This window comes from Cygnus atratus, chromosome 18 (genome assembly GCF_013377495.2).
Source record: "Cygnus atratus isolate AKBS03 ecotype Queensland, Australia chromosome 18, CAtr_DNAZoo_HiC_assembly, whole genome shotgun sequence".
Classification (NCBI taxonomy): Eukaryota; Metazoa; Chordata; class Aves; order Anseriformes; family Anatidae; genus Cygnus; species Cygnus atratus.
In genome coordinates, this window is record NC_066379.1 from 6,585,478 (window position 1) to 6,611,461 (window position 25,984).

Here is a 25,984-nt window from a genome sequence, read left to right on the forward strand (position 1 = left end):
CTGGCATCAACAGTCTGTAAACAAATAAAAGAACAATGGGGGAAAATACTTGCGAGGAGCCAAAAAGCTGAGCCAACTGACCATGTGTTTCTATCTTAAGAGGACTTGAAGACGGAGAGCTTAGAAATAAAGGACAAATAGCTGTGGTTGTAACTCCCAGAGATGTACCTGGGAAATTATGCCAGTCAAATCAAACTTGTCTCTGACGGGGATTACAGAACGCAAGCTTGAGTACATTGGCTTTAAAAGACAAGCATCTAATAAATTTAATTTCCCGTGGGACTTTACATCTCACCACATTGTGACAAAACATGCCTCATCACTCTGCATCCATCTGTCCCCTCAGAACTGTAATGACACGTACCCGAGTTGTGAAGCCAGCTTCCTTAGGGCTGGATTTTTCACAACAGGGACGTCTTGGGTCCAAACGATGGAGATGCAAAATGTGAATGCTCAGGCCCTTAATAAAGTGCTCCCAGGCTTTCCTGAAGGGCAATGTTGTGCTCTGAGGCATAATTGCTATGATTGCAGTCCTCATCTAAGCAACGAAAGAAGAAATGAAATGCTGTTGTGTCTCAAGGGAGAAAAAAGTGTTTTTCCTGAGCATTGGATCCCTTTCAGAATTAAAAATACAAGCAGTTTCCAACTGGATATGCAGCCTTCTGGAAGAGATGTGTAAATCAGTTCCTCGGTGAATCATATATGAAAGTGGGTAGCCTATGGAAGTGGGAAAGTAGCCCCAGAGCTGGGAAAGCAATTGCTCACAGTGCAGGGGAAGAAAGAGTTGGGTCAAATAGAGATGACGTGAAGAAAGGATATTCTCTGTCATATATTTTGTTAGATTCAAAACCCAAGCTGGAAGTACACCTGGTGTGCAAAGTGGTATAAGAGGCCAGCGAAGGATGCAGCTCCCCCCAGCTGTTAGCTTTAAAACAGAATTGGAAGGGAACATGTGCATACCTTTTAAACCTCATTATTTCGCTCGGTCGCTGGAGCCACTATCAGGTGAAACGGCTGCTCCTGCCTTCCTGCTGAGGTGTCAAATTGTCCATCTCAGCGAGAGGGAAAGGAAAAGCCAGGCAGAATGACAGTGCTTTCTCCAGGTCTCAGGATAGGTGATGCTGCTGATCGTGGGAGTTCAATAGTATCCAAGCAACCAGGAGCGATGCCAAAGGGCCAGGAGCTGTAGTGGCTAATGGAGAACACTTGCCATCATTTCACATTTCTCCTCCTATAAACCTGTGGCTCCTGTGAGGGGGGCTGAGTTTGTGCCTCCGTACTAATGCTGCCATTACCATATTACGACCGTGTTTTCTGCAGTGTTGAAGTTGCTGAAGATGGCTGTAGGGATGAGAGCCCTGCTGGACACCGTGATGCAAGCGCTGCCTCAGGTAACCCACTGTCACAGCACACGAGATCTCCTCTGGCCCACAGCTGATTTCTTATTGCGGAGGAATGCTAATCATTTTATCTCTACTGTCATTAGAGACTCACATTTCCCTTCTGAAGCACAGTCTGAGATACAGTCCTCACATTGAGGTCATTTTTCCCCCGAAGCAATTTAAGTTTGGATTAAAGAATACAGCAAGAAACAGGTCTGGAACAAAAAAATCAATGAATGTTCTTTTTTGTGTTTTTTTTTTTTCCCCCCCATTTCTTTTTCTCTTTCCAGGTGGGGAATCTGGGTCTTCTCTTCATGTTGTTGTTTTTCATATTTGCAGCTCTTGGAGTGGAGCTCTTTGGAGACCTCGGTGAGTGCTGCCCTGCACTGTGCTGGCAGAAATGGGTGGGCGCGGGGGTGAGCAGGGGTCTCACTGCCGCTCTTGGTCCCGCAGAGTGCAACGACACGCACCCCTGCGAGGGGCTGGGGAGGCACGCCACCTTCCGAAATTTCGGGATGGCCTTTCTCACTCTCTTCCGGGTATCCACGGGGGACAACTGGAACGGGATAATGAAGGTAAGAGACCCACGGCAAGCGGCATTGCCTGTTGCTGCTCTCGTGTCCCGCAGCCAGCTGGTCCATTCGGTTCGGCCCTGGGCAAGGTCTCCAATGGTCCTGATCCCTGCTGCCCAGCAGTGCGATGCCTGTGGTTATGCCATGGTTGCAGGCTTCTGAACGCTCCATATGTTTCCTTTTTTAACCCTGAGAGAGCACCTTGGAAAGACAAGGAAAAAATAAAGGGACACATCTCTCAAGTAGTATGAGGTCAGTTCAGTAACATGGATTAGTTTTGATTTTTTTTCCTTGAGTCTCCAATTACCATTGCTTTTTTTGTGGTTTTTGGTTTTGTGTGTTGGTTTTATTGTTGTTTTCTGAGAAAACCCATGTTTCTGGGAGAGAGTCTGTCTTAGGGGACAGCCCTAAAGTCAAGTTACTGTGAAGAAACCTGCTCTGTGAACACCCGGAGTGCCAGCTGGTCCAAGGGAATTGCTGCTCTGTCTGTCTGTAGCCCATGGTTAATGTAAGCTGCCTAAACTCCACCAGAGAACTGTGAGCTTGAAGAAGGGGTGTCTGCAAGCCCTGCTACTGTGGGGTAGCCGATGGGTTGTAGTGCACCCTGCTTTGCCCTGAGTCCGTGCACCGCATTCTTGTATTTGGTCTCTAACCTTGTAAAACTGGCTTTCCAAAGTGAGGCACTGGAACAAGCGAGGCCATTACAGCACCAGCATGTCGATGTCTGTTGCTGAGCTCCCCAGGGACAATTTCCTTTAAGCCTGCTTATAGTGACTAACACAGGAGAAGTGAGGTTTTACGGACAAGTATTTTGGCTCTTCAGACATGAAACTTGTCCAAACTTCTTTGTTTTCTGCATGGAGGGAGAACCCACTGCAGCCAGATGGCAGGCAGAGGTCCGTGCTGGCCAGCTGGAACCTCCTCACACCCCTCAGCCATTCTCCCCTTGTTTCTAGGACACCCTGCGAGACTGTGACCAGGAGTCCACCTGCTACAACACCGTCATTTCGCCCATCTACTTCGTCTCCTTCGTGTTGACAGCCCAGTTTGTCCTGGTGAACGTGGTGATCGCCGTGCTCATGAAGCACTTGGAGGAGAGCAACAAAGAGGCTAAAGAGGAGGCAGAGCTCGAGGCAGAGCTGGAGATGGAGATGAAGACAATCAGCCCTGGCCAGCGCAGCCCCTCGGACATCTTTGCTTGGACAGGCAGTGTCAGTGGCGAGAGACCCGAGAGCCCCCGAGGATGTACCAATCCCATGCAAATCAAGGTGGATTCTCAGCTCTCATTAGTTTACCCTATGGTGAGAATCTCAGCTGGAGGGTGAAGAGGGGTTGGCCTGCATATCTGCTAGGGGAAGACATGCACGAGTCGGTAATGAAGGAGCAGGTGTACCATATGCCAGGGGCTTGGATTCCTCGCTGTCTGCTGACGGATTGCTGCACGGTGTTGGAGCCAGTGCTCCAGGGAGGAGACCCTAGGCAGGTCTCCAGCCCACCTTGATGCATCTGCTCAGAGGTACAGAGCTTTGCAATTTGTTCTGGAGATGTGCCCAAGCCACCAAGTTCAGAGCTATCTCTAAATTTTCTCTAATCCAAAGTTTGGGCTAGGCTCTTTGCAAGAGCAAAATTATGAGCATAATAGTGCTACCATGAACTGCAACATAAAAGAGGAATAAAACTTGGCTAATCTTTGCTTAAGTATTAAATTTGTTTTATAGATCCTCAACTTAAAATCCATCCCCACAATAAAGTGTGTAAGAAAAGATTATTTTAACAATAGAATAATCTGGGGGGATGCAAACCTGAGCTCACCAGCACTGGTGGCAAAACTCCCATTAGCAGGAGCAGGGCCCTGACGTGGTAGTTGCTACGGCTGCAGCAAGTCTCTGCAAAACAGAGCTTCTGTATGAAGACTCCGTTTGAGGAATGAGTGAGGTGAGGTCAAGACCCAGACGGGTCCTTTGGGAGGGAACTGCACTGGAATTGTACAAGAAAAATGGTCCAGCCTTTTTTTAGTCTTAGCTGATTGCAAATTGGGTTAAACTCTACACAGACCTCATTAGCTTTTATTACATCATGATTTCACAACCGCATATCTTGGCCTCTGCCTGGGGCGGACTAATGAGTATTCTAATGCATGAAAAACTCATTTATGATCTTTAGTCCAAGAGTGAAAAAGAGTAAATCCCTACTTAAGCTTTGTTTCAGTTCCTAAGCTACCGGCGATTTCTGGTTCCATTAGGAGTCACTGATGTCTGAGATGGAGTCCAAAGCTGCTCTTTGGCACAAGAAAAAGGAGTTCAGGGCAATATGGGGAAATCCGGGCTCATTACAGCCTCTAGGAAGAAACAACATGTCCCAACTGCTGTTGTACACGTTGAGCGGAGTGCTGGCAAACTGTCCTCAGCTCTATTGCCCTGCATCAGTACTCATATTGGCAAAAAGAGAAGTTGTAGAATTGCAGGAGAAATCAGTGAGAAGGACGCTTTCAACTCTTCAACCTGTTAAACTTGTCCTTTGTGAAGGTGGCCTTGGGAAGGGCTTATTCTAGTCAAAATCTCCAGAGCATCTTTCTTGCTCTACCACCCAAACAGAGGCTTTGAAAACCTCCAGGAGACTTTATTCCAACTATTTAAGGTCCCAGCCAAAAATCTTCACGACGAATCTGATGCTTGAGCATGACAGTAGAGGAATACAATTCCCAGGACATGACCCTGCAAGGACATGTGGTTAGCATGCTCTTCTGCTTGCCTCATCCCCAGAATTTTTGCAGTGTGCTGTTTGACTGTAACGATGGTCCTCATTTCATTGTACACATTAGGCATTCCCTACATGAAAGGTGCTTAAATTGTTGCCACACTGTGTGTGAGGGGTCCTGCTCTGTACACCCTCCCCCTGTCTGTGCTGTGGCCAGATGTTTTGAAGTTGGCCAGGACAACAGAGGCACCTCAGCCCATGTCTGGCACACGAATGAGTGACCTGACGTGCGGCCGTCCTGGGCTTCTGCAGCTTTCATGGACAGGATGCTCGGCATCTCTTCCAGTCGGGTTATTTTAGTTTATGTGACCAAGGATATGGATTTAGGTGTTAAATATTAGGCCCTCTTTGCTCAAAAGCATGGACTATGGTCACATGAACCTTACAGCAGTAGCGTCCTGTAGAAAAAAGCCCCGTTATGCAGCTCAGACGCCAGCAGGATCTGGCCATGCGTGCTGAGGGGTCCAGGGCGCAGCAGCCCCTCCAGTCCCATCTCTCGTGATTTTGGAGAAAGCTTTCACTGCTCACTGTGATATTACTGCACTGTTCTCTCTCCTCTCCTGCCTCACCTTGCCTGTCCTGTTGCTTCTGTTACTGCTATTCTCCATTAATGTTTGTCTTTTTTTTCCCCCCGTCTATTCTGTTCATTTTTTCCTCTTTTGTTTTTGTTTTGTTTTGTTTTTACACTGTACTTTTTTCTCTCTGTCCCCGTCCCTCAAATTTTCTCTATTTCTTTGGCCTGCTCTACCCTTCTGCATGCTACACACCACCCCTCCTAGGAAAGGCACTTGTTTGATACCATATCACTGCTGATCCAGGAATCTCTGGAAGGAGAGCTGAAGCTGATGGACAACCTGTCAGGCTCTGTGTGCCATCATTATGCCCTCCCTGCTCCTGAATATTACAACTCTGAGAACCAGGTTAATATTCCTCATTTCCTGAAAAGTCTCCATCCAAACTTGAGTTGACTGAGACCTGTAATAGAGAGTTAAAATTCTTTGCTTTTATGTAATGTAGTCACAGGAATTTTGAAGGATAATCATTTTGGATTTTTCTCTGAGAGTCAGGGTAAGATCTGATTTTATGAAGTTGTGTATCAGTGCAAGAGAAAAAGTCCAGGCTTTGAGTTTCCATCTTCAACACAGTAAGAAGGTTTTCATTGGATTTACTGTTCGTGAGTGCTGCAGGGAAAATGTGCAAAATCCAATCGTCATCCTCCAGTGAGGTTCTTGTATCTGGCATCTTGCTCTCACGCAGGGCTCCGTGGCAGTGTCAGGACACAACTGCGGAGCCTGGAGGACAGCATGAGTTGTTCCCAGAGGGGAGCCTGAGGTGGCAGGGATCAGAAGTTGATCTCTGCATCTTGTGCCTACTTACGCTACATGAAAATCCAGTTTTGAATGATTTTCCTACAGAGGCTTCTTGCAAGTGGGTCATTGTAAACTAGATCCTCATCTCTGATCTACACTGAATTCTGAAGGCAAGGCAGCCCTTAACGATGTACTTAAGTAATGGCGTGCTCCAGTACTTTCCTGAATACGGGCTGTAGTGCTTATTTAAAATCACTTCATTTACTTCTTAGAATAAAATTCCTTCTTTTTCAAGCATGTCATTCTTTAGAGCAAATATTTTCCCTAACTCACAGCAGTAACCATAATAATAATTCAAACATACCTTTTTTTTTCCCCTGCAGTTGGAATTCACCAAATTCCATATTTCTTCATGTCTTTTCTTTCTGGCTAAAAATAGCCAGAAGTTTTCTTGTTAAATCAGTGTGCTTATTTACGATCTCACTGACACTCTAAATTATCCAACTCAGTGGTTCATTAGAGGAAAGGAACAAGTTTAGGTAAAATGAAATCCTACTGCAGGTCTTTATATAGCAGGAGAGCATGTCTCCCTCTGATTGCTGCCTATTGCTCTCCAGATTGAAGTCTATTAAGCTGTAGGAAGCAGCTGCCTGTGAGAGCTGCCAGAGGAACAGAGACAGTAGGTTTGTTGGGGAAGGCTGAGGGTCAGTGTGAATCGCAGCAAGAGCTGGTTGGGAATTTTTTGCTACAACATTTTTCACCAGAAAGTGCTGTTGCAGCAAAAAAAAAAAAGGTTTTGTTTTGACATTTTTATGTAATGAAAAAATATAGCATTTCAGTTTGTAGTGGGCTTTTCTTTTCAAATTTAAGCTAGACTTTTTTTTTGGTTGCAATTAAAAAACATAAATCAATTGAATGTTTCCAGCAAAATGTTTTGACTACCTCAAATTCAATTTTGGGAGAGGGGAGGCAGAAGGGAGGGCTGCTTTGTTTACATTTTGGCTTTTCCGTTCACAACATTTGTCATGTTCTTGGGCAAGTCAGGAATTCAGAGCAGCGCTGGGACCTGCTGAAAGCAACCTGACGAATGGCAGCTCCCAGCGGAGCAGCTCTGCTGGGCAGGAGATGCCGGTGCCCACCATGCTTCAGCACAGCCCAGCTCCAGTCGGCAGGCTGGATGTGTCCCCCTGGGCCATCGGCATCCCCGTTAGGGATTGCCATCCTCGTGCTTGCAGCCTGCTCAGTGCTGCCTGCCTGGGGGCCCCGGGGGGAAGCCAGGAGGTCCCCCAGAGCATCTCTCATCCCTTGCCAGCGGACACTAGTTACCAAACTCGAGGTTAGGTGAGAGGAGCCCGACCCTCTTGCTTTTTGCAGCCAAGGTTTTGAGACTCTCAAGGTTCACTCATCACTGGATTTATTTCACCCCACCGATATAGTTTCTTCAAGTGAGGTAACTCAGAATCCTTTGACAACTTAACAGCAGCAGATCTGGGCCTCTGTGGTTTCTGCTTGAAGAAATGTTGCAGTTGAAAGACTTTTCAGGCATAGAGGGTAGGGGGGAAAAATGCACAGGGAGAAATGGGGAATGAAAAGGAAGCACTTGGGACATGTCCAGGCTGCCTGTGACCTGGTGAAATGTCCTCTCCAGCACTGCTTGCCTGCTGCCATGAGCACAGCAGCTGCAGACACAGACTCAGGCTGGGGATTCTCTCTCCAAAACATTTCGTGTTTCTTAGAGAAAGAGCTCTGTGTCTGCAGAGAGATCTTCATCAAGATTTTCCCTGAATGCCTTCAGCAGGGATGCGCTGGTGCAGCGGGAACGCTGAAGCTACTGGGGGCCTGAGCGGTGGTGGCAGCTGGGGGCTGAGGGACACAGCCGGTGCTTTTGGCAGGGCAGGTTCGGTGCTTCCCCAGGTGCTGAAGGCTCACCAGCAGGCCAAAGCCCAGAGAAGTCCTCAGGAAGGTACTCACTGACCTTCCCAATTTCAATCAAGCCTTAATGATCTCACTATCACTGTTGAGTTGTTAGGAAGTTAATGATGGTCCCAGCTGGCTCTCAGGGAGGGGAGAGGCCTCCATGCCGTCCTGGAGCACAGAGAAAGGCATGTGCCATACCCTGCCCTCAAAATGGCTTTGGTGGCTTTGGTGTTGAGGAATCCTTGGGGATCTAACCAGATTACCTTGGAGGCCACAAAAACAGCAGAGGTGTTGGGTAGGAATCGCTCCAGAGAAGACAAAAGGTAATGAAGCCTCTTGTGCTTGGTCCTAGCTGGGAGGATAAATATCTCCAGTAGGAAAGCAATGTTACTTTTGCTGCTCCACCTAGACAGAAGAACAACAAAATATAATGCTAGCATTAGTGCGTGGTTTTAAGCTCCCTCACAATTCACTGGTAAGCATTTAAGTATGAACGTCCCACTCTTTTTGTCATTTCTTTGTTATATTCAGTTTCTTTAATGTTCTGTCCCTGGTAACAATGTGCATGATGTAGCTGCTCCCACTGCAGGGATATTGCTTTAGCGTCTAGAAGTGTTTAGATTATGATACTTTTTTTTTTTTTCTCTGAAGATTTGTGTCCTGGTTTCTTATGTTTAATCATCTCTCCCTTCAGATCCCTCTAGCTGAGATGGAGGCTCTGTCTCTGACGTCAGATATTCTCTCTGAAAAGTCCTGGTCCTTAGCTCTGACGGATGACTCTTTTCCTGATGATACTTACACACACTTACTTAATGCTCTGGAAAGCAATGTACATACACTGGTCACTGTATAGTCTGATGTTTACAGGGTTCGAAATACTGCTTTTGCCTCCCTACACCTGCCTAATGGCATTCTTAGTTCAAGCACATTTCCAAATAGCACCAACCTTCCCCCCAAACAGGACATTGTCCTTAATGCCATTAGGACCTGGGCTGGTACCACTCTGTCCACAAAGCTGTCTCCCTGCGAGTAATAAGTATTTCTTTTTTTTCCTTTGGCGTCTTACGTAAAAACAATGTGTTTTCTACAAGTAAAATAAATAGAGAAAGGAAAAAAAAGGGCATTGGAAAGCATCAAGGTTGAAATTTCCTCTCCATCTGAAACAAATCAGTGATGCTGCGTGGAAGAGACACCCATGAGCTAATGACTCATGTGTCCTCTCTAGAGGGGTCATCCACAACTGTTTGGTGTGTAACGGATTTTTGTCTTTATGAACGCAGGCACCACAAGGCTTTTTGCATGATTCGGGCCAGACTGTTTATTTTACAAATATCAGATGGGGATCTCTCAGAGATGCTGCTGCTTTTGTGAATTCTTACTAGCAGTCATCTCACTGGAGAAAAAAAAAATAAAGTCTGGATTATTTTGTGTCTTTCTGAATGAAGTAACCAGTATTTTGAACCCTGCCTTAACCATCTCCTCTTTGAAACATTAGACATTTTTAGCTGTGTAGCAGTCAAGTGCTTTTTTCTGCTGTACAACAGACATAACTCCTCTTCCAACATTTTTGGATCATTCTTGTTTTCTTTGTTGTTGTTCATGTACTTGCCTTTGGATGTTTGTGTTGTTGATAAATTTTCTGCCATTCTAGTCGATCGCTCATCCTAATTAATACTTATTTGGGAAACACCTCTTAAACCGTGACAATATTTCCCATCATGCTTCATGGCATCATGTACAAAAGATTTTGTAAACTGCATTGAACATTTTGTGTGGGACATTTTGTTTCAAAATTAGCTAGTCTGGAGAGAGGAGATACCTATTTGAGTTTTGAATCAGGTTATAATCAAACCAGTTTGACAGCATAGTAAAGTCTCAAGGAAATAGCCAAGAGAGGTTTTTTTTCCAAAAAAAAAAAAAAGTAAAAAAAAAAAAAAAGTGAATTTGTGTGTCAATACCAACAAAGTGTTTTGGTCAAGATGTCTCCCCAAACTGCTGAAAAAGTGCAAACTTCTGTTGAAATATTTTCTAAATGCATTTTTATACTTCACTTATACACAAAATTAGCTGAAAACTACCTCAGACAGAATGTTTTGTTTGACTCAAAATAGATTTGGTTAGGGATTTATTTTTTTTTTTGGTTCACAGAAAACTGAGATTTGATTTTCAGTCAAGCCAAAACAACATGTTTTTCAAAACTGCCAGTGAACCAAAAAGTCATGTGCTCCCACTGCTCTGCTTGCGAGCTGGACTCAGAGGATCATTTTGCAGCCATTTTAAATGGTTTTCATGAATTTCACTCATGAGATTGCCCCAAGATGATCAGAAGCTGGAAACAAGTCCTCTGTGGTATTGGATCCTGTCAATGAACCTAGAGGCTCATTAAAGGTTGGGTTTGGACAGGATCTTGAATCCAAATTCTCGAGTTCAAACCCAAATGGTTTTGAATTTGAACGCTCAGCTTTCAGGCCATCTTTTTTGCTTTAGGCTAAATAATATGAAGGCTAAATAATATAAACATACTGCTCTGAAGGGGAAGGCAGGGAGGGAGGAACACAGAGGTTTCCCAACCCAAGTCTCAGCTTTACCAACACAGGTTTTGCTCGATCAAGAGACTGTAGGCTCTTGTATCTGGACTAGATCATGAGTAGATCCCAGGTAGATCCAAATTGGCACATTCCCCAGGAGTGAAAGTAACGCTGCAGGACAGTGCAGACCTGTTTCCTTCATTGATTTTTCAAGTAGTCTTTGTTTTTTAAAAACATTTCTTTTTTTTTCCTTTTTTTTTTCTTTTTTGTAAATCCTGTTCAATCTCATTATGTGTTTTTGTGCAAATGAAATGCCACAGCGTAATTTTGTTTTTATGACTAGAGGACAAAATTAAACAAGCAAAAAACCACAACCAAACAAAAAAACCACCGGCCTCAGAACGTTGATTTTGGAAAAACTGCAATAACTGCAGTGCACTGAGTGAATGAAAAAGTTGTCCGAAAATAAGGTTTAAAGTTTTCTGAAAATGCTCAGCAATATACTGTATCGAATGACAATGTCACATCTGATTTCTCTGGTTTTCAATAGAGATGTTTTAAAGATGAGATAATTCTTTTGTTAGAAATGTACAGGAAAGTTGACTTTACTTCCATTTTTGCTAACACTGTCACACACAAGAACACCTAGGAACAGTTCTGGGATGGAGATATATTTCCTTATGAAATCAGACCTGAATCTACCTCATTTGATATTGCATCTGGTGCTGCCCATTCCAAGAGACGCCTTGGCTGTAAAAACCCCACAGTCAACACATATACAATAACCCTTGCTTGCATTAGATCCCTTCTAATTAGAGAATGGCTTTAACCCTGAAGCAGCAGGTTTATCAGTAGGTTTATCCCTTTCAATAAAATGGGTTTAGTTATTCCTAAGGTGAGAAGAAAACCAATAAAATTGTGCTGGGAGCCAGAATAGGACATTTTCTGTAAAATAGTTTTGGTAAGTTTTTGGTTTCCGTTGTTTTTTGTTGTCGATGTTGTCATTAGAAAGGGAAACTTTGCAAAAGTTTGACTTGCTGATGAGGGCACATGGAGAAAGCTTTATCGTTATTGCAGAGGATCAAAGTTATGCAAAGCACATGACTACCGCTGGCCTTGAGGCATGATGCCTTCTTTACGTACCCCTGAAATAGTCATGGTTTATTACTGCAGTGTTGCTTCCTCTGTTTCTGTGGTCCATTCCGTGTGACAGTTTCTTGACAATAACAAACGAGGGGTTTAGCTTCCTGGTAGATCCATTTGTGCCACCCGTGCATACTGATGATGTGCATGCCCATCGTGCCATACTGGTTGCAATGGCTGTCGCTAGCGTTTCTGGGCACTTCTCCTCTTCCCGACCCTGCGGCTTCTCCCTTCCTCACTGCGTCTCTCCCCGTAGGCTGATCTCCGCTCCAAGGACGACACGCTGATGCTGTCCCCCGACAAGGACTTGCTGAGCGTGAGGAAGCCGTCGGTGGGGCGCACCCGCTCCCTGCCCAACGACAGCTACATGTTCCAGCCGCCACGCTGCCGGCCCTGCACCGCCGGCCTGGCCGAGAGGACTCCGGCCCACCACAAGGCCCAGTCAGGTACGTAGCTGCGACGGCCGTGGGCTGGGGGGTCCAAGCGAGTCAGTAGGAGGCAGCAAATTGCCTTCGGTTCCTAAGAAGGTCTTGGGGGGCCTAGACATGTGGAATGGCTTTGTAAAGCCCCACCTTAGCTTGCAAAGATCAGGCTGAAGGGATAGCTCCTCTCTGAGCTTGGCGGGGGCACAGGGAGTAGTTGGCCTGGCTGATCGTGCCCTGGCATGGTCACAGTCAGCGTGGCCCAAGCTTCATCTGTCTTACCTGGGATAGTTGTCCAGGAAAAAAAATCCCAGCAGAACAATATTTCCTTGTGCCCATTTTATTTTTTTGCAGTAGTACCTACTGTAGAGGTTTTGGAAGCGCTGTACGGGAACATCTGTGAAAGAAGGGAAAATGGTGTCTCTAAATGCCTGTAAAATGAACATAAACATGCTGAACTGAGAGAGAGCTCGGTGTGAGATGAATGGAAAAATGAGAGTGTAGGATTGTCCTTCTCAGTGTGCGTGGTTGGGATACACGCCTTAGAGCTAAATTCAGAGATATTCTTAGATGCAGTGTGCTGCAGATACCGAGGGCTCTATATGCACCTCTGTACCTGTACTTTGAGCTGCCTCCAGTGCTTATCACTATATTTTCATTTACTGTCTCCTAGGGGTTACCTTTGGCTGGTAAGTGAATGTAGCTGTCTTTAATTCCTCTGTACGTGCTCTTAGTAGGCCATCATTTTAGACATTTGTCACAGATAAGACAGAGAAGTTTTTACAAGCATTGTCATTTGAAAGCCTCTAAGCAGAACATAATTTCAGCACTGTTCAGAATGGTAGGAGATTTGAGCAGATTAGAAATAAGATGTTGAAATTTGCATAGTAATAAGAACTTGGATGAATAGTGACTGTTGAACAGCAGAAAGAAAATGCGGACGCAATGGAGGAAGATGAATCTGGAGTTGTGAGAAATCTCTTCCACAGTATGAAATTTTCAAGGTCAAGAGCTGTCCTTTGAAGAATCTGTTTTCACATAATGTAAAAGGTGCAGCTGAAATCCTGGTCAAATCCCACTAAAATTAAGAGCAGAACTCCCATTACCTTTGGTGGAGTTGGAATTTATGGGTCTCTGTAACAGCCAAGGAATTCCTTGGAGTTATAATCCCTGACCTTTTAAAAAAAAATCCTGTTTGCCACAGTGGGAGTTTCCAGTGCTGTATTTCTGACCCTTAATTCAGACACACACATCCTGTCTTGAAAAAGCTACATCAGGAATAAATAGTGGGTAATTTCTGAGTCCTTCCTTTCAAGATTGCACTTTGCAGCTAGTTCCCAGCATGGAGAACTGTGTAGCCCTGTCTGACAGTCCTGGCTTGTGGGGGCAGGCATTGCACCCTTGTGAATCCACAGGAAAAAAATGGTTCTGCTGAAATGTAGAAGTATTTTGGAAAGGTAAAGCTGATGTCTTATTCATAACTATGCTGAGCAATTAAATCTTTTGTGTTTTTCTCCTGCTGGTGAAATTCCAACCATCTTAACTGGGCCAAAGTGCTCAGAGGTGGGTAAGGTGCCTGAATCTTGGCGTATTCATCATTGTCCTGTTCTACCTGCAATGTCACTGTTTTTCAGGGTGGGGGAAGTCACCCCTACCTGTTTACAGTCTGTAATATTGTAAAGTGCTGTGAAGATAGGAAAAGGTGCCAGGCACCTCTAATAAATCACCACGACTAAGCCACAATATTTCAAGCTGAGAAAGGTTTTGTTGTCAGAAACACTGGCACTTGCAGGAGGTATTTGTTTGAATACTCCTTCGTAATGGGGCTGTTGTTCTGGGAAAGATTCCAGGACAAATGAGATTCTCTGGGATGCGGTCCAGGTTAAATGAATTGTTTTGAAAAATGTTGAGCCCGTGTGGGGGGAGCACGCAGCATTTCAAGCCTTTTAGAAGAAGTAGCCAGTAACCACAAAGGGTCAGAAAGAGGCTGGAGAGCATACATTTCCTTCTCCTGGGATACTTTGTAAAGCTAGCCTTGAAAGCTGCCAGGTGCGGTTCTCTTCCACTTGATTCCCAGTGTGCATGCTGGGAATGAGATCTCAGCAGTCGACCTCTGCTTACACTCAGGTATGGGGATATCCTTTTCCAGAATCTTTCAAAAGCAGATCCCCACAGTGCTGAGATGAGTGGTTGCCTGCAAAGTTATTGGCCTTTAAGCAGGGATGTAGAAATTGCTGGTCCAGATGAACTTCTAGTTCATAATCTTCTGTTCTTTACAGGAGCTAGTCCCAGTTGGATCAGGGGAAAATGCCAAGAAAAATGAAATAATAGACCATTTTGAAATAATTTATTAGTAGGTGGACATTTTTTTTCCAGTCATGGAGAGCTGTTTGCTGAATTCAGTGTTCTTGCTGTGCCTGTCTGATCCAAAATGCAAAGGAGCAGTTTTCTCTGAAAGGTCACTGAGACAGGGGAGCGATCACCAGAAGAACATGTCACATTCCTTTCTCTTCTTCCTCTTGCAAGGTTCAAAGGCATCAGTGCAGTCGCAGCCAGCAGACACCAGCTCTCTCCTGCAAATTCCAAAAGACCATTTTCACCACATAAGAGCTCACGACCACTTGGTCTGGGAGAGCAAATCCCAGGTTTCCCAGCCAGTGCACTCTCCTTCTGCTGAGAGGCTACTCCGTAGACAGGTAAGCTGAGGTTTTATATTGCCATGCTTTCAGGTTACCCATATTTTAAATTCAAGGAGGGATTCACAGAGAAACCTCTGGAGAAGTGTAATTGTCCTACAGAAATAACAAAAAGGTTGATGGATTTTGATCTGAAAGCCATCCAGGGGTCTCCAAAGAATGTGCGTGATGCGTATCATCTCCTTTGGCAATGTGCCTAAATGTTCTCCATGATGTTAGCGCTTTATTTTTTCAGGTCTCTTCATAAATGCAGCCAAATGCTCCCCAGGGGCTCATTGGGGTTAAGGAACTAATTCTTAACTGCTGTGATTTTCTCAGTGCTTGAAAGGACACAGTGACTGCAGACTCCAACCCAGGCCACCCTTCCTCTGACTCCTCTCATTTCTTGAAAGGGGAAAAATCTTAAAAGACAGCTGGATATCTCGTTGTATGCAAAACCGTCATGGAAAGCATATTGTTTTTACAGCAAGAATTGAAAATTAAGATCCTTTTAAATCTCCTATGTGCTTTTGAAAAGCTTTAGTATATGCAAAACAGAACATATTTTATTTTGTAACTGGTTTTACCTCTGTTATTTTGCCTGGCATTGATTTAAGCCCCGATTCAACCAAAGATCTAAGAGATCTAATCAAAGATTCCAGTCTGGTTGATTGGAAACATAAGTTTAAATTTATCCTTTTTAGTAGCATACTTGAACTTGTGCTTCACTCTCACATTTTTAAACATATTTCATTGTGCTGTTGGATCAGGACCAGAGGCATATCTGATTCCCAAACTCTGCTTTCTTCACTAGTTTGTGTCTGATTTTATATACACAGAGTAGATTGGTTTTATTTTTTCAAAAACAATTTCTTTCCTGCATGAAAATATTCCCCTTTCTTTCATCTTTTAATCAACATTGACAAATTAGACAGTTGATTCATTAAGCTCTAAAAATGAATGTGAAGTACCAAGGTTAACAATTACATTAGTCTGTAATACTAAATTGACATAAGAAATTCCTAGCATGTATTCATTTGCAGAGGGATGGCCAGCTACCCCAATCACTGCTAATGGGGAAACTAATTGATGTCATGATTCCAGTTCATAACCACTCTCTCTTGCTTTCTAATGAATAACAGACCCATCTTTTTGAACTGATCTATCTAGAATAAATTACCATGTTAGCCATCTTCCTCAACCTAATTTTGTTCGCATTTCTGAAGGCTTCTCTTTCTAAAACCTTTCATACATTTAAATTAATTTATTCCCCTCCCTCCTCTCTCTGCTCATGCGGTGACATAAGCATGCTCTTGGAGTGACCTTTCAGGAAGAAGAAAGGCTTTGGGATGGTGAGCGGGTATGGTCTGCAGGCCAGTCGCATCCCTTGGAAAGCTAGCGAGGTGTTAGACTTGGGCTTGCTCCTCAGTAGCAAGCAGCTCCCAGCGCCATTAGCGGGAGTTAGTTGTTCCTGGCAACAGGGTATGATTGCTGCTAGAGTTGATTGTAATTTAGATGGCCAGACACTGTGAAACTGAGTCTCTGAAGAGGCAAAATCTCCTTTACACCCCTGGCAGTTCTGCTTGCTCAAGTGCTCTCTGCTTGGCTCCTTTTATTGCCACCACTGATACCACTGATGTGCTACTGGCACATCAATATAGCCCAGGCTAGCAAAGCATTTTGATTTGCAGTACCCATTTTTCCTTACTGTTACATATATTGCATGTAATTCTGATTTGCTTTCTTTTCTTTTTTCTTTCTTTCCTTTCCCTTCCCCCCTTTCCCCTCTCTATCCTAAATTTGTGCATAGATAAATCTTGTCCACCACATACCTGGTCCGTGCACTTTCCTCCACCATTGACACCCGTGTGTTTAACCTCCCCTTTCCCTTCAGAGTGCTGTAGAGCGGACACAGTCCCCACAGTAACATGCTGTTTAGACTCTGGAAAGTTTGGCAATTAGCGATGCACTCGCAGATGAAGATGAGTGAATCGGATACTTTGAGAGAAGGTGTAAAGCCAAGCTCCCCACTGAGGAATGTGCTCCTTGGCAGTGCGTTGTGCAGATGCTTTTCTCCAGGGGAATTCTACCTGAAACTAAGACCGCATTGATTTTCTGGTTCCAGGACTGTGTGTCCACAGTGTAGCCCACACCAAGTTGTGGCTACTAGAGGTGTACACACCAGTGGGATGGCAGAGGGTCCTTTTGTTTTGAAAGAAACCAGTAGAACTTTTATACCAGCAGTCACTTCTAACAACTACCAAAGATGCCTGTATCATAGGGAAAGAAAGAATTGGTCTTGACTAACGCTGTTTTTGCATGCAACACAGGTTGGTGCACAAGCAAAAGTAATGACAATAATTACTTTTTGCTGCTGTGTTCTACTTTTTTTTTTTTTCGTGGTCTGTGTCTCTTCTCAAGATATGAACATGATTTCTGCTCCCCAAACACTCCCTAAAGCAAATGCCATCAAGGAGGCCAGAATTAGCTCCACTCTTGAGTGTGGTTCGTTACCAGTCTGACACTGTAAAATTTTAGCTAGAAAGGATTAGCTAGTGTTGGACAAAATCATTTGCCATATTAAATATTCTCTCAGTTCTCACAGACGACAAAGGGAGCCCAATGTGCAGATGTAACAATAGTCTCTGGTGTTCGTGCATGCACACATGTGCATACTGCAGCTGATGAGAGCTTTGCCTGAATAGAGATCATTTGGCTCAAAAGATCCTTGTGGGACAATTTTTATAAAAATGCTAAGATCATTTTGGGGGCGATTCATCACAAAAGCATTCCTTAGTATGAGGAATTTCATCTCCTTACACTTCTCTGAAGGACTGAGACCAGCTGTATGCATCTCCTCCAAATTTCTTTATGAAGTTTTTAATCTTTAAGATCATTTAAGAGTCTTCTCAAACTGAGACACTGCCTTTAAGGGCCAGTTAATGTGGCTGATTTATAAACCTTTTTGGCAAGGGATACAATGCATTGGAAAGACACAGCCTTCAAACCATGCCATAGGCATTTTTTTGCCAGCAGGCACTGATGCTGCATAGGGCTCAAAACAGCCAAGGCAAAATGTGCCTTAAAAAGCCTGGACCCAAGCATCAGAATAGGTGGAAGTAATTACAGATGGTCCCATCTAGCTTCTGCATCTCCGGCATTTCAAGCTCCCCTGCTGTAAGATGGTGCAGAGCTGTGGCTCCAGCCTGAGACAAAGCTGTCCCAAAGCCAAGGACAGGCTGTTGCCCTGCTGTGGGCACAGACTGTGGTTGCTCTGGTGGCAGTGGCCCTGGGGATCCTGCTCCATGCCTTAGCATCACCCGAGCTAGAGAAGGAAGCGTGCAGGCTCGCTTGCACATTTCCCCTCTTCCCCTTATACCTGCACTGCTAAAAATCACAAAGGGGTTTGCCGTAGACCTTCATCGTTTGTATAACGAGTTTGGGTGGGGGCATTCAGTTTTTGCAGCCCTTCATCCTTACAGGAGAAAGCTAAAGGTCAACCATTTATGAAGAATGAAGGGCCAAATTCTGCTGTCACTTACACAGGGATAAACCCGCAGGTCATCGAAGCATGGGAACTGCTAGAACACACAGTGCAGGCCGAGTTGTAGGAGCCAGTGGGTCTGTGCAGAGGTATCTCAAAGAGCTGGTGCCCTGTAAATGTTGTGCCTTGCTTGTACTAACCTTTGTTTGGTCTGTCTCTCTCATCTGGCAACTCCCCTCCTCCCCGATTGCTTTGCGCTCTGTACAGATGGCTATAAGGAATGACTCTCTGGATAGCAAGGAGAACCTCCACACCGAGGTGGGTGAACTCTCTGACCCAAATGTCCCCGCTGCGCCCCAGGAGGAGTCATCGGGTGCTCTGGTGCCCTCAGAAGCGAAAGAATTGGCCACATGGAGCCGGGCAAGCGTTCATACGCAGCAGCATTCCCACAATCAGTATAACATTTCAAAGCAGGCACCAGCGTCGTGTGCTTGTGCAGACTCGTATCAGGAGACGCCTGGAGATTCAGTGGACCAAGAAGTATCTGAAACAAACAGCTCCTCGGAGCCTTTCACTTCAGAAACTTGCACAGCCTCGAGTGCCTGTTCAGAGGCTCAGCCTCTCACTCCTAAGAGGAACGTGGGCAATACCGGCAGCGTTACACTGAAGGACCTGAAGAAATACCATAGTGTAGACACCCAGGGTCTTCTAAAAAAACCGCCCTCTTGGTTAGATGATCAAAGGAGACATTCAATAGAAATTTGTTCCATGGAAAACAGCCCTCAGCACCATTCCACATCTAGCTCTTCTGGCTTCATAAGTCAGGTGGTAAGTGAAATGGAAGGCTTGCAAGGAACACGGCAGAAGAAAAAACTGAGCCCTCCGTGTATATCTATAGATCCTCCCGACGGACAGAGTTTGCTACCTAGAGGACCTCACAGCATCTCACCTGCCAGTGGAGATACTTGCTTGAGACGACGTGCTCCATCTTGTGATTCCAAGGATTCGATGGATATAGGGGATTCGTTGCTTCCAGACAGCATGTCAACATCTCCTACCCCAAAGAAAGACTTGTTGACACTTCCTAGCTTTTCCTTTGATCAAACGGAAATGGACCCCTGAGTTACTTTTCTGTTGGTGCCAAATGTTTTTTTCCTTTCATGTAATAGGAAAAAAAAAAAATCAAAAACTCTGTATTCCAAAATGGCACCGGGTAAAAAATTTCCAAAGAAAGATTAAAGAACCAGCTGGTTAAAAGAGTGGTTAACCTATATCACGCTTACTTAAGCATATGTTCTGCTTAGGTAAAAGCAATACAATGTGCAGAATCTATATGTATATTATATTTTATTAAATTAATTGAATCTAGTATTGCGGGATGTAGTACATTTTGTGACTAAAGACTCGTTTAATTTTTCTCTATTTTATGTATCTCAGAATATTTCTGAGATAAAGTTGGTTTTTATGAATATTTTAACCTAAAAATATATATTTAATCCCTTCTCTTTTTTGTTTTGTTTTGTTTGGGTTTCATTTTGTTTTGCAAAGCACAAAATGTAGCCAATTAGTGCATTACAGAGGAAATGTATCCCACAGTCAGCAGTAAATAAGAATTATTTAATGTAATTTATTTTTCCCCTTGGACTGAAGTCATTTTCTGAAGAAAAAAAAAAAAAAAAGGAAAAAAAAGCTTGCTTGGATAGTATAAAAATGCAGCGGCATTTTTTTAAAACCAAATAATATTCGAATCTTGTGTAAAATTGACATCTAGAGAGAAAAACAGGTGCACGAAACCCGGAATGTAAAACATGCTGATATACACCTGAAGGTTGTGAATGTAGAGCCAATCCAACTGTACGCTGGCACTACACAATATTGACTTATAACAGGATTATTATAGATCATCCACTGGTGGTTTGCAAAATCATGTCAATGGATAATTTTCATATGTGCCTAGGAAACCGAGGCAACAAAAGCCTGGGGTCACTTCTGAAGTGTTTTCCAGCATCTCGGAGACAGGCTGCTGCTTTTGCTGAGTTCCACACCTGTGGAAGCCTGCTGTTCCCAGGGGAGCCCCCTTTTTGCAGCAGGACGCAGGTGAGAACAAGGCTAGCTTTAGGGTTTGAGCTGGGTGACTTCGGTCCCCCAGGACAGCAGTGTGCTTAAGCACCTGTCTCAAGTTTTTGCTTAAACTGCATTGAAGTTGATCGTATATAAGTAATTCTTTAAAATTGAAGTCTTATGTTTATGCGTTGAACAGAATCGAGGCCTATTACAGTTTACAAGTTATTTTACAGAGCGCATGTAAGGAAGTCTGTAAGTACTGAAATGGTTGTTGATTTTCAGTAAAAAGCCAGGTTTTTTTGCTATCACTGCTGGAGTTAACTGACACGACCCTGCTGAAATTTTATTTCCAATCTAGCAAAAGCCTTAAGCAGCAACTTTATGATACAAAGTCAACAAAAATGGAATCCGTGTCCTTACTTTGTTAACATGTCCTTAGCATCAGTCATCTAGGAAATGAACTGTTTGCTTCTGTGCTAATGCCCTCTGCAAAAAGCAATCACAGAAGCAGACAGCACAGCCTGAAATCTCTGGGGTCTGGCCCCATTCAACTCATCCTGCTTTTCATAAGACTGATAGAAAGCAGACATTAACTTCACTGAACCTCCCTGAAATCAAATTAAGATGTAGGCTAAATAAGACTTTGAAGGCATGGTTTTAAGTATGGGAACAGTCACAGGTTTAAAATGGCATGCGTGGATAAGTCTTTGCTGGATCACATCCTTAAACCAGCACAAGCACGAGAAGGATTTGTGCTAATTCTACCAGTCGGGAGTTTGTAACTTTTTGAGCACTACTGATCTTTTCAAATCACTTAAAGATGTTGATATACAGCCTTTTATCCGTTGGGAGATTAGACCATTACGACTACATGTGTCTGCATTAGCTTCAAGTATGTACACCAGGAGAAGATGCTGTTTATACGTAACAGCCTGTGTCAGGTCTTAAGCTCCTTTATTTTCACTCAAGGAAGTTTCCTCCATAAACAATCCCTTTTGATTTACGTGTCCTGTGAAAATGTAAGGGACTTCAGCAGGAAGTCAGGCACTCGGTGTATTTGAAGGACGAAGATTAACACTCTGAACTATTTACTGCAGACAGATTAATTCTTGGCTGGGACATTTTTCCCCTCTTCACCATGGGCCCACACAGAGAAGACTCTCTTTGATATGCCTGGCCAAATCCAGAGCTAAGCCCGTTTAAAGCAATGATTTCAAACAAACCTTTCATCAGTTCTTCCCCCAGATTATATTTAAGGAAATAATAAAATTACAGTGTATTAAGCCTGAGAAATATTCTTAATCCCTTTTTGGTTTTACGCTCATAATGAGCCTTAGCTTTGCCTTTCACGTTTACTAAATAATTTGGGAAAATAGCTAGGCCACTGAAATTGCTGACCCTGGTTCCTTAATGATCAGGAGTGTGTTGATATCTCTGGAATGATACAGTCCCTTCCTGATAAAAAAGTATGCAGCATTTTATCTTGAAATCGTGGCACAAAATGGTGATGTGATGTTAATCCAAATGCTCAACTCCAAATGTAACAAAGTCTAAAGGCTGTTCTATTTTCAAGACTCGGGGTTTCGCCCACTGACAAGGTTTGTGTAAGCAACAAAAAGTTTACATCATACATGAATATTCAATAAGGACTAGCCAATAAAAAATACTGTACAGGGATGCAGTCAGGAAAATAAATCCATGTAAAATAGTTTGTTTTCTAAACCAGATAAGTTTTTTCTAGACACCCTTTTGAAAAACAAATACAAATGTACTGCAGTGCGTGCAATAATCTTAAGATAATTTTAAATACCTTTGGGGGGGTTTTATAGAATTTGACTTTTTTTAAACAAAATGTACAAAATCCACAGGAATTCTGTAGAATGGTTATGTTGATAGAATTTTTTATATTTTTGTAGAAATCTATAGAGAAATTGTTAAAAGTCTGCATAGCATCTTGGGAACAGAAGCAGCTCTACCTACAATTTTCTTTTCATAAACCTGGAGCCAGACCTACTGTATTACAACATTTATAGCTTAGTTTCAGAGCCTGCATCCAGGTTGTGTTTAGAAGTAAGCAGCTAAACTAAGGTTCTATGATATTGCAGTGCTATTACTGTTCAAGGACTGTACTGAAATAAAACATCTACCCCCAGAACTCAGCCCATATTGGTGGCAAAGTAGTCGCATTGCTATCCAGTTCATTCAAGCACACCAGCACTTTAATACTGTGGATTTACTGTATACAGGCAGCAGGAGGATGTTCTGCCATTGCCAGGCTGACACAGGAGAAAGGAGAGAGATTGCAGACGTGTCTGGAAAAATGTAAATTCCATTCTTACAGCCCCTTGCACATAGGACTGAATTTTCATAGCTCGGTTACAGGCCGTTTATACTGTAGATATTTTGGAGGAGGGCAAAGAAAACACTGTTTTTGACTTCTGTGGATTGCACTCAGCACAAGGTGTGTTCAAGGAAATAAAATAAAAATTTAAAAAAAAAAAAAGAAAAAAAAAAGAAAACAAAAGTGTTACCATTGTAAATTAGGCTATGCCCCAGTCTCCCCTTTTCTGCCCCTTTGGCTATAATAACCCATGTACACTATTACACAAGGTGACTAGAGTAGGCACAGTACCATTGCAATGTCCGTAACAACCTAGTATATATTATAGAACTTTGTATTTAATAGTTAATATATTGTTATACTGTATCAGGTATATAGGCCAAAACAAGGTCTTCTGGTCAGGGCAACAAAAGGTGGTATTCATGGGCAAAATTGGGTTAAAATGTTCCTTTTTACAAAAAGCAAAAAGACAAAAAATGAGTGTAAATCTTTACAAATGACAAAAACAAATGTGTCCTATTAAAAGCTTTTGAAAAGAACATCAATGTGCACTTCCCTTTTTTGTTGTTGTTGATGATAATCTGTATCATTCAGATCAAATCTTGAGGAATGTTTTAATTGTGGACAGTTGGCATAGGTACTGCATAGCAGCAGCAGAAGAGAAGTTTAAAGAAGGCTTGCGAAACGGCGGCCCTTTGTGAAACAATTTGGTTTGGCACTACAAGCAAATCCAGCCCAGCACGCTGCCCAGGGCGTGCTGTTTTACTAACCAAGGAGACTGTCAGTGGTGCTTCTGCAGTTGCACGGGGCTGGCAAAGCAAAATTTGGCATGCTGCTTACGGCGGAGGAGGCTGCCGGCACTGCAGCTAGGACAGCCGCAGCCGGGGAGGATGGAGTCCGGAGAAGGGGCAGGTTTGATCTGCCCATGTAAAAGGGTGGCTGCACAAAGGGGCCAGGCTCTTGCACACATTTATAACTTCAGGATTTCCAGCCTGAAGCACTGCAGCCTCTCCTCCATAGCTCTTGTGGCCATTTGGCTGCTTGCAAAGCAACAGCTGGTGGTGGTGCTCCCCCAGGAGCTGCTGGGCAGCAGGGGCTCAGCCCCCAGGTGCTGTTTGGGTACCACCAGAAAAATCTGGCCCTAAACTCTTCAGGGGTCTGTGGCAAAGGGATTACGGGCAGCTCCCTATGTGAGTTGTCTCCTTTTCTCTGAGGAGCAGCCACTAGAGGGAGAAACCAAGTGCTTGGCCACTGTGCAGCTGAGACAATCGCTCTGCAGCCAGAGAGACCCTAAGCCCAAAAGCTGGCACCCAAGGTGGTTATGTTGTCTAGAGCGTGTTTTGGTGGAGGCCCTTTCAATCCATCTCCAAGCAGAAAGCAGTAGGAAGAAAATTGGCCCTTCAACAGAGAGAAAATGTGGATCCGTGCAAAATCCCACAGAAAGCCATGCAGAGCAGGACTCCAGAGGCGAGCTCTGTCCTACATCCATGTGGTGCAGGCTGTGGGGCCAACCCCACAAGGTTGGAGGGTCCTCAAGACATTGAGGGCAGCTGGGCTGGCCCCGAAAGCAGAGCAGTCTGCAGATGTGGGCACTTCTCACCTCTCTGCACACAGGTGAGTTGAGGGGAAGTCAGATTTTCCTTCTAAAGGAAATCAAATCCTTCTGTTTCCAGTGTGGGTTTTCGGAGGAACTTGGGAGGGGATTTTTTTTTTTTTTGGCTGTCTTTCGTGAGTATTCCTGTGTGAAGCTTTTTTTGCCGAATTTTGCTTGTGGTTTTTAGAGGGCTCCCACCCAGGCTGGCTGCTTGTGGGTATGCTCACAACTTGCCAGAGCTTGGGCAGGGCATTGTGTTCTGTTTGATGGGTAATCTGGGTGCCACATGGAATTAGACTGTTTTCTACGTAATGGTAGCTGCATCTAGGGGAATAGCACTTCAGATTGAATTTGTTTCTGGCTTAGTCCAGACAATTTAGTGAGTTTGGCCAGCCATCCTCCTTTTTGGAGAGCAGTGTCCCATCGGAAGGGCTGTGTGCTCTGCACATCCCTGTGCCAGAGCTCTGCAAAACCCTGCAAGTAGCTGCATGAGAAATACAAGAAGCCTTTCAGCCTTCTGTATTGAGATATTCCGGAGATGCAAACCAAGACACACCAACAAGTCTTAGACACAACCTGTACTACAACACCCCTACCCCCATATCCCAAAAAAAAAAAAAGGAAAAAAGCGATTTAAAGAAATGTGCCCAGCTCCCTTTATTGCCACCAGCACCGTACAAAGGATGATGAGCTGCGATCGGTTCCTGGGCGAGGCTCCTGCAGCTGGGGGTGCTCAGACCCGCCGAGGGCAGGGGGCGCGGTACTGGCTGCGGGCAGGGCTCGGCGCGGTGCGCAGCGTTTTGCTACCACCTAGCGAGCTGGGGAGAGGTGCCGGGCTGGGCGAGCTGCTGGCCAGGGGACGGGGATACAGCTCTTGCGCTACCCGGGGGATTGATCAGAAAGCCCCTGCCGTGTAGTTCTGCCTGCTGGGGAACTGCTTCGTGTCCTAGCTCGGTGTCACAGAAGCAGCGCAGTGAAAAAGAAAAGGAGGGTTTCTCCTTCTGCGGGGTTTTCCAGCCGCTGAATGTATAAATATCCCCGCCTACGGTAGGAGGAGAGGAAGGATTTGTCCCAGATTCAGGTGCTCTGTGGCAGCCCACGGAGCCACGCATTGCTCGGTGTTGGCAGGAGCTGCCCAAAGCCAGGCTGATGTGCAGCATCTCCATGTCCGGGCTCAAGCAAAGCCCCAGGAGACAACAGCACAACTAGAGACAATCCCAGGGCTGTCCAGCATCTCAGAGGCCATGGCAGCAGTTAAAAGGCTTCTTTGTCTCTGCACGTGCTTATGTTGCCTTGAAACATTTTAAAACACAGAGCCCAGCGCATCTCCCTGTGCGTGCCAACCCGTGTCCATTCTGCGTGGGCACTCGCACACAGCAGCAGCATCTGCGACCCGTGGGCTTGAACATGGAGTTTAATCTCTGCTTGGCCCAGCATGGGAGGAGGATAATCACCCTCCCTGCCTTGCATGGCTTGTGCTCGCTGGGCGCTGGCTGAGTGCTTGTCACTAGATGGCAATGCCACGAAGTGCTTTAGCTGGGATGTTTGTGCGCCTTAGATAAGGCTGCACCTGAGGTCCTGCTGTTTCTGTTCGGCTTGGCGTGTTCTCCAGCGCCGCCAGCCACCGCCTCGCTGGCGTTTTTGCATTTGAGGATGATTGGAGTTTAAGGGTGTTTTATGTGCTGTATTCTATGCTTCAGATGTATTTACAGCACTATATAATGTTGCAACACCCTCTGGCATTTTCTATTATTGCTTGAGTCACTGGATGCTTTAACTGGCAAGTTTTCAAGGT

The 25,984-nt window shown here is 44.5% G+C and overlaps 1 protein-coding gene across 1 annotated transcript in view; it reads left to right on the plus strand.

Moving 5' to 3' along the window:
* The window catches only part of CACNA1G (calcium voltage-gated channel subunit alpha1 G), a 129,418-nt gene extending 110,106 nt beyond the window's left edge, over positions 1–19,312 (plus strand). Inside the window, exons 31-38 of the mRNA XM_050714371.1 lie at positions 1,321–1,391; positions 1,673–1,751; positions 1,836–1,957; positions 2,911–3,222; positions 5,491–5,631; positions 11,866–12,055; positions 14,558–14,727; positions 18,458–19,312. Coding sequence (XP_050570328.1) covers positions 1,321–1,391; positions 1,673–1,751; positions 1,836–1,957; positions 2,911–3,222; positions 5,491–5,631; positions 11,866–12,055; positions 14,558–14,727; positions 18,458–19,312 — 1,940 coding nt within the window. The remainder of the gene's footprint in view (positions 1–1,320; positions 1,392–1,672; positions 1,752–1,835; positions 1,958–2,910; positions 3,223–5,490; positions 5,632–11,865; positions 12,056–14,557; positions 14,728–18,457) is intronic.
* Positions 19,313–25,984: the final 6,672 nt, after the last annotated feature.